Below are 13,589 nucleotides of genomic sequence, written 5' to 3' on the forward strand. Positions count from 1 at the left end.
GAGACCTAAGAAAGAGAGAGAGAGAGAGAGAGAGAGAGAGAGAGAGAGAGAGAGAGAGAGAGAGAGAGAGAGAGAGAGAGAGAGAGAAAGGAAGGAAGGAAGGAAGGAAGGAAGGAAGGAAGGAAGGAAGGAAGGAAGGAAGGGAGAAAGAAAGAGAAAGAAAAAAGAAAGGAAGGAAGGAAGAAAGAGAGAAAGAGAGAGAAAGAAAGAAAGGAGAAAGAAAGGAGAGAGAGAGAAAGAGAAAGAAAGAAAGAAAAAGAGAGAGAAAGAAAGAAACAGAGAGGGAGGGAAAGAGAGGGGGAGGGAAGAAAGAAAGAAGAAAGGAAAGAAAGGGAAGGAAGGAAGGAAAGAAGGAAAGAAAAAGGAAAGAAAGAAGGAAAGGAAAGAGAAAGAAAGAGAGAAAGAAAGAAGAGAGAAAGAGAGAAAGAAAGAAAGAAAGAAAGAAAGAAAGAAAGAAAGAAAGAAAGAAAGAAAGAAAGAAAGAAAGAAAGAAAGAAAGAAAGAAAGAAGGAAGGAAGGAAGGAAGGAAGGAAGGAAGGAAGGAAGGGAAGGAAAGGAAAAGAAGTATGTATAATTTAGTATGACATGACAAAACTAAGAAACATTAGGGGCTACAATATATTTTGTAAAAACTACTTTTATACCTTACCCACTTTTTCAAAACTATTAAATTTAGTTCAATACACTGCTTTTACTTATTTTTCTCTGAGACACAGGGTCTTCTCTTGCTTGAAATGCTTGAGTGCTGGATCTATAGGCCAGACGTATATACTGTTTTTATTATATCAACTTACCACTGTCATAATAAACATATGTAACATAAGCATTCTTAAACAGTTCGCAGTAAAAGCCTTTTTTTCCTCCCACCTGGTCTTCAGATGTTGTCTTTCTGTGTTGCTCAATTACTCCCTGCCTCAGCCTCCTGTGAGGCTGGGACCACGCGTGACCCCTATAAAGCTACAGTCTCGTCGCCCTCAAAACTATACTGCATAAAGAAACCTTTACAATAGTTAACATGTTGATACTGAACACACCCCTAAAAATTATTATTTGCATTGAAAGTGCAAACTATATTACATTGGTTCCAATACCCTGTTTTAAATATTATACAAATGAGTCCCTTTATGGAACTTTATCTAAAAGTCATATCTGAGACTGAACGCCAGGCATTCTAGCTGCAAAGTTCATATTGCTTTTCATTTTGTAAAACCAAGAACTCGATGAATTTAGGTTTCTGGAAATGTTTTGTCTTCTTTCTAACAAACTCACTTTAGTTCTCACTTACGTGGAAAGTCTGTGTGAACACTGCTAAGATGAATATGAGGCCCTAGGTAACAAAACAATCAACGACCCCACAGGAAAGCTCAGTAGTAACAAAAGACATTTAGTGTGTCAGAGCACATAATAAAACCATGTATTAAATCTGAAGAGCACCAATTAAGCTAAATGGACCACACTAGCAGACTCAAACACAAATACAACTGTTAAAAAATAATGCATTATACCATTTGTTACACTTGTAGTCTATAAAAATGTCATTGAAGGACTGAATAGAAACGTATGAAATCATTTGTTCGTTTATTCATTAATGTTTTTGAATTAGTATTCTATACACTATGATGTTTATTCCATTTCATTCTATTAGATTACATATTTATAAAAATATCCAACTTATTTTTATGAAGAAATTAAATATTTCTGAAAAAGACTCATTTTATTACTGCTCTCTACCACCAACCCTGAGGAAACTTTCCGACCAACGCCTAGCTATGTCACCGTCTTTCTTCGGTGCCAGCTTCTACATCTTAAGTTCACAAGGTTCTGTTCCACAGAACACTACTCACCCTGTTACATAAGATACAAACGACATTTTTTAAAACATGTTTCTCTTTGATACAGAAAATTTTTTCACCTTTCCCAGCAATCACGCAATATATTAAAAATGTAACCTTTAAAAGGCACACACATTTACACTTTCAATTCTTTATTGTCTTAAAATTGTACAGGTCCTTTACAATACAGACTTTAGTTATTTAAATGACCTCTAAATGTTAATGTACAATGAATATCTTCTTCTGAAGCTCAACCATGAATTATGAGTTCATCAATATGATTATTTGAAATAGTCCTAAGATACTGAGAGGTTTGAGTCCTGCACTTGAAACATTAGTGGTATAGACTCTTCCTCCCCGAAGCCCGGATGATCTGTGTGAAAAGAGCTTTTGAAGATTGCTCATTATTTATGGCTGATCTTAAAGTCAGTCAAATTACACTGTTATTTATTTTTTTTGAAACATTAAAGGGCATTTAAAAAAAATGAACAAATTTACTTTAGCAGTCTTCTGAGGCAAACGCAAAATTACGATTATCTGCATGCAATAACACTCCTCTTTAAATAGTTTGGAAGGATTTATACATTTTATAAAGAACATGTTAAAGAGTGCAAGGACTCCTGAATTCACAAGAGGACAAATGCTGGTAACAACACTGGTAACTATTCAGCTAATGTTTATTAACAGGCAATTAATGAGGCTAGTCACAAGCCACAGTGCAGGCTCTGCCCTTGGAAAACATCTACTTTGGTCCGCATTTCTAGATATTTGGGTGGAAACAAAACAAAACCATTTCGATTCAGCCAAGAATTTTAATAAATTTATTGTTCCTAAGATGTAGCCACTTAAAAGGTTAAGTGCAGTCCACCAATGAAGTATACTGTCATGTTGACTTTTACAAAAATCACAGATGGCCAGTTGGTTTTGGAGTGGTTTATCAGCACTGAAGGACAAATCAGAAAATGGTATGAGATGTAAAGACTTCTTCTGTGGCTATACCTTCTTATTCCATGACACAGCTTTCACTCTGTAAAACTTTGTCCCCAAAGGAACTTTAAATCTGTTTTGTGCCTAAGAAGGAAAGAAAAAAGGAGTCACTGAATGACTGAACCAAATAACAAATACCCTTCCACCACAATGCTCACTGCTAGAGGATGGAGAGGGGGTGAAGCAGTCTCTCTTCTGTACCAAACTATAAAAGATAAGCTCCTGACCAAGTGAGAGTAAGCTAATACTGATGAGCACTGGGGGTGCGGAGGATGGTGTAGCTACCCCCGTCCCGCTCGCTCTATTATAGTCTAGCTGTATATACCCTGTATGCCCTGGCACTCACTATGCACACAAGACTGGCTCCAAATTTGTTAGCAAACCTCCTTTCCCTGTCTTACAAAGGCTGGAATAACATGTGCATATATTCATAGCCCAGGGTGGCTTGGAACTATATAGATCCTTCTGTCTCTGCCTTGGCTTCAAGTGCTTTGGTAAGAGTTATACTACCAATTCTGGCTTGTCAGTTTCATTTTAGCCTCCAAATAGACTTGAGAACATCTTTCGCAGGGCAGTACTCTGGGAGGCAGAGGCAGGCGGATTTCTGAGTTCGAGGCCAGCCTGGTCTACAGAGTGAGTTCCAGGACAGCCAGGGCTACACAGAGAAACCCTGTCTCGAGAAAACCAAAACCAAAAAAACCCAAAAAACAAAACAAAACAAAAAAAAACTGCCATCTTTCATCAATGGTGTAGCATATAAAAATGAATATAGACCAACTGTACAAATAAGTTGCTTCTAGTTATACAGTGTGCTTTCAACATGAGAAAGCTGTTCTCCTTTATAGGTGAATGGACTGTTGGTGGTAATCTACCTCTTCTATCTAAAGATAATATCAATATTAACTAGGTTTCTGGGTTAAACTCAATTTAATAAAATTCAAGCTCTAAATGAACAAAAATCAGAAAACACTAGTAACCATATCCACATAATAAAATCCCTAGGTTTACTATTACAGGGTATAGCTCTTACCTTTTTGGCTTGACAGTATTCCTTTTCCATTACTTTTCCGAGAACCCAGGGTCTTCTAGATGCACCTGAAGCTAATAAATAATGTATGTTCATAGTTCATTCATGAAAAAAAGAACTTTAGAAACAACAGTGGTGTTCTCTAAAGAATATTTAAGTACTTTAAAAACCAGTAAAATTACTGAACCCAATTATTTATTGAAGAAAAAAATTTATGGTATGTTCCAATATATAAATATGTATGCTTTCTAAAATACTCATTATTCAAGGAACACTAGTATCTAAGGAGGAGCCATGAACCAATAACTAACTCGACACTGCCACCTACTGAAGGAACTAATGATAACGACCTCCAGACTTCTGAGTGGCAGCCGTTCAGTGTGTGATGGAACCTGTCACCTGTGCCTAGCACAGCAATAGCAACACAACTGGGACTCAGTGAGCAATTAATAATAAAAACCAAATGAAGTCTAAAATTGGATTTCCTGTACAGAAAAATGAGAATAGCTGATACCAGAACATTAATGAGAAGATAAACACTTTGTTTTAAAATTCATTACAATAGTAGTACACATTTTCAAGTGTACGTGTTTAGAAAAACATAAGAAATAATCCAACAAGGTAAAATGTTAACAGGTAAATCTGGGTAAATATGTGGGTTTTAATCATTTTCATCTACAGATGTAAAGAGCTGGGATACAACTTAGAGACTAGATTTGATCCCCAAACTGTGAAAAACAAAAGCCCTGTAAGTAAATACAAGGAAACAAGTAAAACAAGAGCAAGGCCAGAGGGCAGGAGGACGAATCCAAGCACAGCGCCCACGCCTGGATGCAGCAGTGGGTGGGCACAGGGAGATGAACGACGAGGTCGACATCAGCCTAAGAGGCGCAACAGTTTGCGACCAGTATGGGATATGTGTCAAAATCCAAAAAATATACAATAAGAAACATGGTACCTATTTCCTAAATTTCAAAGTGAAAACAAATTTATCTTTTCACTTTTCATGGTTATATTAACTGCTGTCCCACAAACATTCTAAATAGGTCATCCATCAAAAGCCATGATGGGGTCAAGCGACGCTGCCCTAGCCCACAGATGTGATTTGCCTGCAGGTCACTCCACATAAGAACATCAGATCATGTGGAGAAAGTGATAACCCTTTCTTTTCTTTGTTATTTGAGCAGGGCTTCTGTGTAACCCAGCTGTCCTGGAACACACTCTGGGCCTAGAACTCAGAGGTCTGACTGGATCTGCTGAGACAGGGTGCTGTGCTGGGATTAAAGGTATGTTCCACCACACTTGGCTTGGTAAACTAATTTTCTACGTAGTTCTATTTAGTATAATTCCAGAATAGCTATTCTCTTCTCTTTGAACTCTTTAATGAGTCAATAAATAATGGGTATTCTTACTCAGCATGTTGAACAAAGCTCAGTTTCTACAAAATAAAACTCCATAAAACAATAATGACGATGATAAATCAATGAACAAATGAACAAGGTAGAAAAATAAATTATAAATAGTACAGTAAAGGCACTACTTAAACTACTTATTTGACAAACACTAGTAATATCTTTGAGCTTTAAATAAGCATAAACTAATTGTCAACAAAATGAACATCAAAATTCTGACAGTAATATTGCAATTACTAGGTTATATCATGTTTGAATATATATGCAGTCTGAGCAGTTAAACTACTGAAGAATATTATAGTCATATTTAGAATTATCAATTACGTCCATAAAAATATGTAGCTAATGTAGATTCCATTTTTTAAAACGGCAGATTTCCCTAATGACAGCAGGAGGGAATAAATGCCCTCCACTCAGGATTAGTACTTGAGAAGTGTTTGTGCACTTACCTCCCTCACCGGGTTTGAGATCCAGGGCAGGAAGAGACTCTGAATGCAGGAAATACAAAGTAGGACTAACAGTAAACAACACATAATTGTCATGCCGCTCATCTAGGATGATGAGAACCAAATCTCCCACCTGAAAACTAAGGAGAAGTAGGTTATTGTCCTAGAGAGCGTCTGTTAATCACACGGTACAAACTATCCAGTTGGCTCAATGTTTATGGGCTCTATCTATATCCACTACTTGCGTGCAGTAGAAAAATACCTAGTTACAGGTTAATTTTTTTCCCCCAGTCTTTCACTTTACACAAAGAAACAAACATTTCTGGAATTTCAATTCTTAGATGTGATACTCTTCATTTCAAAAAAACAGCAACTGACCCAAGTCTATGTGTTGAGTTAGGTTTTAGGAATGCGGATCTTAAACATGAAGAAACAGTTCCAACTACCTGCATGTGCACTTACTTAACTAGTGTCTAGCTCTCAAACTGCTCAAGCGATTTACAAGTTCTGAAGATCAGCCTTAGATTTAGTTACCAGAGTAATTTTATGTGCTAGGTTCTGCAGCTGACAAAGTCAACTCTAAAGCCTCTTTCCCTTCCCTTTTTTGGAGACAGTGTCTTCTATATGGAATAGGCTGGCCTTTGACTTGGTCTCTTGGTTCACTTTCTAAGCACTGGGACAACATGTGGTGGCACAAGCACAGTCTAGGAAGAGTTTTAAATGTTGCTACAATTATGGGGTAAGCACTGTTTTGTCTGAACACCAAAAGCTAATATATTAAAAGGAAGCAAAGGATCTTTTGAGGCAGTAAGACTAATACGCTCATCTCTAGAAGACTAATGATTTGAATGCACAGCTTGTTAAGCAGACAGCTATGCGACCATTTTATCAGTTAGAGAAGATAAAACTGAGATACTAGGACCAGAACAAGGATATCTGAGATTCGCAAAAAAACAAAAACAAACAAACAAAAAAAACCCTAGAAATAAACAAAACCAAAACAAATAAAAACCCTTCAAACCATTAATAACAAAAATCTACTAAATAAAATAAGGGTCTTCCTGGCTGGAGAGAAGGCTCAGTGGTTAAGAGCACTGACTGCTCTTCCAAAGGTTATAAGTTCAAATCCCAGCAACCACATGGTGGCTCACAACCATCTGTAATGGGATCTGATGCCCTCTTCTGGTGTGTCTGAAGACAGCTACAGTGTACTTATATATAACAAATAAATAAATCTTAAAAAAAAATAAGTGTATTCACAAATAGTTAATTTAGAAACCAGGTAGTGTGATTCACCCCTTTAATCCTAATATTTTGAGGCAGCAAGGCAAGAAAATGGTATGTGGCACTCCAGAATGGGCTTTATGGTAAGACTCTTGTCTTAAGAAAAACAAGTGTGTAAAGTTCAATAATTCTTGCACAACGGGGTTCATCGAGCTGCTATGATACTTTTCTCTATTATTCCAAAGCTCCTGCCAAACAAGCTTGGGGGAGACAACAATTTCTATAAGTTAATTTGGTTCAGGAAAGATATAATGTTAAACTGTTTGACTGACGAAAATTTCAAATTATACTTTGAATTTATAGCACATAAAAAACATAAAATGGAGAAAGTGAGCATAGCAAGCAAGCTAAAATCAAGATTTCCAATGAAAATGAGGATGAAGAAGCTAAGGATGCTTTCGGAATGGACATTCAGCTGAAAAACCAGTGTCAAGAAAAGCTTCCCAGAATACAGCCCCCAAAGCTCTAGGAGAACAGTGAAAAACCTTGCTTTCCAATGAGCTTTCATCTTACTATTATGCACAAGGCATTTGGCTAATATGAGCATGGATCTAATAATCATTGTGACAACACATTTTCATTAATCTTAACAATTGTGACAAAAAATCCACAAAATAAAAATGAGATACTTACTCTCTAATGGCTATTTTTTCAGAATGCCTTGAAGATACTGAGGACAAACTCTGAGACATCTGAGGCAAAAAAGTAGAATCAGGCATTAGCTGTACACACAGTACCACACTCACCAGAAAGGTCTGCTGTTACACATGTTAACCTGTGTTCAAGCTAAAGAAGCCACATATGTACAGTCACACTTCATTATTTACACATTCATTCAACACTGAAATCTAAATTGGTACATTAAATTTTGTACAAAGGCAAGGAATTGGTAACAGAATTATCTGACTAAGAAGGCCTAATAGAGATTTGATAAAATTACCCAGGAAAGTGACATATATATCTTACCAGTGAAGTTAAGTCATTTTTAACACATGTTCAATTTTATTCAGATGTTCTAAAAGCTCACTCTATAAAAAGTATCTAAGCTTGGAGAAAACCATGTCAATGCTTCTGTGTAGACAGCAGTGTGTGGGAACGCTCCCTTCTCTGCTGAGAGCCAGGGGCTAGCTGCATGTGCTAGTTCTCTGGGTCACGTGGGAGCGAGCATCTCTGCGTCTCTGGTTACCACTATTCTAGGTGCTAGAAAAAAAGTTTTAAAATGTTTCTTGAACCCAACTGCCCTATATGAAAGCAAAACAACAAAATATTAGTAAAAATCTCAGCCAAATAGGGCTTATATTTCCTTGGGGACTCTCCATAAAAAAATGTATTGGGTGATGTCATCTGCAACAGGCCACTCTTCTTTAAAGCATTCTTAACTAGTAATACTACTAGTATAGGTCACCTAAATGTTGTTATTGGTGTGAAGTCAAAGGAAGAAAGCAGAGGCTGGCAATAAATGGTGGTACATGCCTAGCTGGAATCACCACACTCTGGAGGTAGGACTATGCACTCCGTGCCAACCACACAGATCCTGCCTCAAAACAAACACACACACACAAATGAAGAGAGAGGGTTTCTCTATGTAGCCCTGGCTGTTCTGGAACTCCCTATAAATTAGGCTGGCCCTGAACTCACAGACATCTGCCTGTCTCTCTCTCTCTGTCTCCTGGATGCTGGGATTAATGGTGCCTACACTTGGCTCCCTGTTACTTACTAAAAATAATCAATTGAAATGGCTTAGTTGGTGTCATGATTTATATATGCTTGGGCCAGGGAGTCGTACTATTTGGAGGTGTGGCCTTGTTGGAGTAGGCGTGTCACTGTGGGTGTGGTCTTTGAGACCCTCATCCCAGCTGCCTGGGAGTCATACTCTCTCCTAGCAGCCTGCAGGAGAACTCAGGCTGCTCCTGCACCATGCCTGCCTGGATGCCGCCATGCTCCTGCCTTGATAATGGACAGAACCTCTGAACCTGTAATTAAAGCCCTAACTAAGTGTCCTTATAAGAGTTGCCTTGCTCATAGTGTCTGTTCACAGCAATAAAACCCTAACTAAAACAGAAGTTGGTCCCAGGAGTGGTGAATTGCAATGACAGGCCTGACCATGCTTTTGTTTGGAAGAGTAGATTTTGGGGATTTTGTATTTGGAAAGCAGTGGATATATCTAAGTGGGGCTTAATGGGCTATCCTAGTAAAATATAAAAGATGTTGTTACTGAGAGTGAGTTGAACTGTACAGACCAGGCCCAAGAGGTTTTTAATACACGGCCTAGAGACTGTTGTTTGTGGGATTTTGGTGAAGAATGTGACTGCTTTTGCCCTTGTCTGAAGAGTCTAGCTTAGGCTAAGGGGCTGGAGAGATGGCTCAGTGGTTAAGAGCATTGACTAGTTCTTCCGAAGGTCCTGAGTTCGATTCCCAGCAACCACATGGTGGCTCACAGCCATCTGTATCAAGATCTGAATCCCTCTTCTCAAGTGTCTGAAGACAGCTACAGTGTACAATAAAGAAATAAATAAATCTTTGGGAATAAAAAGGAGAGATTTATATTAATTCCATTGACAAAGGAAATCTCAAAAGCCCGGCAGAGACTCTGGTCTCTGGTTGAGTCTCATTCGAGTTTTGAACAAGTGCACCAAGCTTAGAAAGGACAAATATAAATATATACTAAACGTGCCTGCTGCATAGACCCTGGTGATCCCTTGTTCATTCCTTGGTCCACTCCAAGTTCATTCCTTGGAACCATGGTCAAAGGAGAGAACCTATGTCAAAATTTGACCTTTTACCTCCACATATTGACTGTGATATATGGGTAAAAGTATTTCTCCTTTTTTTTAAAAAAAAAAACCACTGAACATAAGCCTGAAACTATGTCTCCTTTAAAACACGCAATTATCAGAAATTAACTGTTTTAGGTGCTAGGAATTCAATCTGACTTGGGGGAAAATTAAGTAATTGCTTTATTAAATCATTATTGACTCTAAAGTGGGATGCTGGAGGAATTAAAAAAGACACAAGTCAGGACACAGCCAGTTATCTTCACTTTCAATATTCAGAGTAAATGTCAATTTTCAAAACATTACAAAGCACTCCTAACTCACTGAATTAAACAATGTTTACATGCATAAATATGGAATCCCAAGAAACAGTAGTTCCTTAATAAAAAAGACTATATTTTCCTTTTTTTTCTAAGTATCATGGTAAGGTAGTCAGTCTACTTTGCTATATTTTCAGTAAAATACACTATTTTGAAGTCAAGAAAAACAAGATATGATCTAGAGAAATGGCAGAGTGGTTAAGAGCAACTGCTGCTCTTACAAAGGATTGGGGTTCAGTTCCAGCATCCATGTGATGGGGTCACAACTACCCACATGCACTCCCAAGTTGCACATAAATATATGCAGGCAAAACATATACACAAAATCAATAAATCTACAAAAATGACAGAGCAGGTGATTCTACAATCAATCAAAATAGCAACCCTGACCAGATTCCATCACCTGAAAGCCAGTGATGGCCAATGTACAAAATGGCTTAACAAACACCAGTATGAATAAATCACATCCATTCTGGGCTAGAAAGATGACATAGCAGATTAAAAGCAGGTGCCACCAAGCCTGATGACCTGAGTTCAATCCCCAGGTATACACGGTGGCAGAAACTTATTTTGTCCTCTGATTTTCACACTGACTCCATGATGGCACACATGCTCCATTCTCTTATCAGTAAGTGCAAAAACAAAAGTAGAAAAGGCTGTATCCTTCAGATGTATGATGTCTGTACTAAAATACAAAAGTAAATTTTTAAAAAAGAGACATAACCAGAAAACTCTTACCAGTCTTTGATTTAACCGCTTGTTTTCTTCTTCTTTCAACTGCAATGTCTACAGGGAGAAAGCAGACCTGTGGTTTATCCTTGGATGAGTAGCAGGGTTCTCATCTTCAAATAGAGCACATGTCTGGGGAGCCTATTCTATCTGTAGTGATCACTAACCATTTTAGTGAGAATGAGAATACTGAATATACTGTCCTAAAACTAAAGTTTTCAAATCTTCTCACGAGCCGTGCCATTTATAAATACACAATAAATGCAACACATTGTTACAACTTGTGTGATCCTAAGGTGTTAATCACAAACAAGAAGAGAATGGCTAATACATCTGAGTTAACTTAAATTGGACAGTTTGGCTCCAGATTATTTTCTAAGCTAGTGTTCAACACAGACACTGCTAAAAATTGTCACGAATGGATAAATCAAATGAAACTAGTCATTGGGGGTTCATTCTGTTTTCAAAGTATTTTTATTCATAAAAATTGCCAAATATTTATCTTTTTATGTTTGGTGTGTTTACGTGCTCCATGTGTGTTTCTGTGGGTGTATGTATACAATTCTATATGCAACTGGAAGTTCCTTCCTCATTTCAGTTAATATTATTAAGAACTTCATTTCTTCAATCTTAACTTTTTTATATTCTTGCTCATCTTAAATCTACTTTGGTTTTTAAGATAAACATGTTGAAATTCTTACTGATATTCTATTACTGTTTTCTAAGCTATTAGTAAGTAAAATTTTATAATCCTTTTGCCTTCTAGAGATGTCAATCACTGAAGAAATTACATAGTGAGATCTGATCCTACAACTATTCAGCTACTAGGAACACAAATGGCAGGTCTTATCAAACTAATCATAAAAAGTCTTAATTCACAAATGCAAGTTAAAAGGCATTTTTCCCCAGAGTCATCATATCAAACAAGTACTTGACAGAGTCTGCTTACCCGTTCTAGGAGCATGATCCTCTGCTTCTCTTCAGATAGCATATTTTCTCTAAAAGTGAGAGAATGGGTGTTTAAGGCTTACGCACGCTCAGAGTACACACTCTGAACTGTACATCCATCAACAAGCGTTTAGAAGCTGGGCCGGGCATGGTGCTGCCCACCTCGCAGCCCAGCACCACGGAGGTAGAGACTGGCTGATCTCCGAGTTCAAGACCCGCCTGGTAACTTTGATAGAGTAAGAGCTTGTACTAAATTTTCAAAGGTAGCCCATATTTATCAGAACAGCTAATACTTTGTGTTCAGACTTAGACACTTCCTGAGACTATAAACAAAACTTTGAATGTTTTTATCTAGTGATAATTTCAACAAAATTCATACTTTTTCAGATATGAAACACTCTTTTCCCTAGCTGAATTGATTTTGAAAGAAATGTATATGAGGTTATATAGCTCTCTCAGAATATTACATTGATTATAGTTAGTTTTAGTTCCTTTGGTTTACCCTAGAATAGTCTAATTTTTACTTATACACCAGTATTTATACATAAGTATCTTCATAGATGCATCAATAGCTATACATCTAAATAAAGATTTGTTTAAATTTACAATTGTACAAAATCACTTTTTAGTTATTAACCAAAGTTGGGAATATTGTCATTTTTTTATTTTTCTGGTGTGGTTGTGTGGTCTACACATGTGTTGTATGGATGTGTGCATATATATGATAACTAGGTCAACATAAGGAGACTGCTTGCTACCTCTTTTGAGTTTCCTCACTGACCCGGAGCTCACTAATTCTGCTAAGATAGCTGGCCAGTGAGCTCTGAAGATCTGCCTGCCTCTGTCCCCACCCCTTCAACACCAGGTTGAAGATATTTGATGCCTGTTATACTTTAAACCTTATACTGAGCTTTCTATATTGTTTTGTTTTAACTGACTCTCCTGTACATAGAAGGTAGCTGGGTTTACTTCTCCCCTGAATGTCACTTTTCCACTCTGGATTAATTTCTGTCATTGATGAATTTTAATTACCACATTCCCTTAACATGTTTCTACACTGTCTTTTAAAATTACTTTTATATGGGCTAAGAACAATTAGTAAAGTTAAAAATACTTCCTTTCTTTAGAATTTTATAATTTAATGGAACAGTAGTATATACTTTTTTTTTTTTTTTAAATTTTGAGACAGCCTCAGCTAAACTGTTTTGAGTTGTTTCCCAAGAAGAGCTCTAACTTGTGATCCTCCTGTTGGGATTACAGACCCATGAAACCGGCATCAGGCCCCCCGTACGGCTCTGTTGAGGATCACAGCCTCTCAGGAACGGAATGGAGAGCAATCCTACTTACTGGACAGACATCATGCTTGTCTCCATGGCCGAGTCCACTCTCCCTTCCTCTGCTGTCTCCATAAGCGATCTCTCTGGCTCGCCGGGGAGCTCAGGTGCACAAGCACCGTAAAGCTCTGGGGCTGCCCCCACGGGTGCTGAGGGGAGGAAGCTGCTAGTGCGCAGTTTACTCACTTCCTCTTCCAGCTGCTTCTTCTCTTCAAGCAGCCGAGCTCGGTCCTCAGAGAGCGACTCTATCAAATCTAAGACCCCAGATTCAAAGGCACATTACTTATTGAAAACATTTTAAAGTATTTTTAAAAATCATATTATAAGATACCACTAACCTTTATCCCGCTCTTGCTGCTGCATTGTACTTTTTAGCTTATCACTAAGATCGTTTATTATGTTTTCTTTCCTCATTTTCTCTCTTGTTAAGACTGTGTTAAAGTTGGTCTGAAACAACAGTAATAGTAAATCAACTGCATATACTTAGGAGCCAACG

General features: G+C 37.6%; 1 protein-coding gene across 1 annotated transcript in view; it reads right to left on the reverse strand.

Annotated features, from left to right (window-relative positions):
• Positions 1-1,967: 1,967 nt before the first annotated feature.
• Positions 1,968-13,589, reverse strand: part of Rb1cc1 (RB1 inducible coiled-coil 1) — a 54,456-nt gene continuing 42,834 nt past the window's right edge. Inside the window, exons 17-24 of the mRNA XM_052175989.1 lie at positions 13,432-13,540; positions 13,107-13,347; positions 11,761-11,809; positions 10,821-10,868; positions 7,622-7,680; positions 5,708-5,844; positions 3,850-3,920; positions 1,968-2,903 (exon numbers count right to left, since the gene is read on the reverse strand). Coding sequence (XP_052031949.1) covers positions 2,826-2,903; positions 3,850-3,920; positions 5,708-5,844; positions 7,622-7,680; positions 10,821-10,868; positions 11,761-11,809; positions 13,107-13,347; positions 13,432-13,540 — 792 coding nt within the window. The 3' untranslated portion in view covers positions 1,968-2,825. The remainder of the gene's footprint in view (positions 2,904-3,849; positions 3,921-5,707; positions 5,845-7,621; positions 7,681-10,820; positions 10,869-11,760; positions 11,810-13,106; positions 13,348-13,431; positions 13,541-13,589) is intronic.

This window comes from Apodemus sylvaticus, chromosome 3, assembly GCF_947179515.1.
Source record: "Apodemus sylvaticus chromosome 3, mApoSyl1.1, whole genome shotgun sequence".
NCBI classification, from domain to species: Eukaryota; Metazoa; Chordata; class Mammalia; order Rodentia; family Muridae; genus Apodemus; species Apodemus sylvaticus.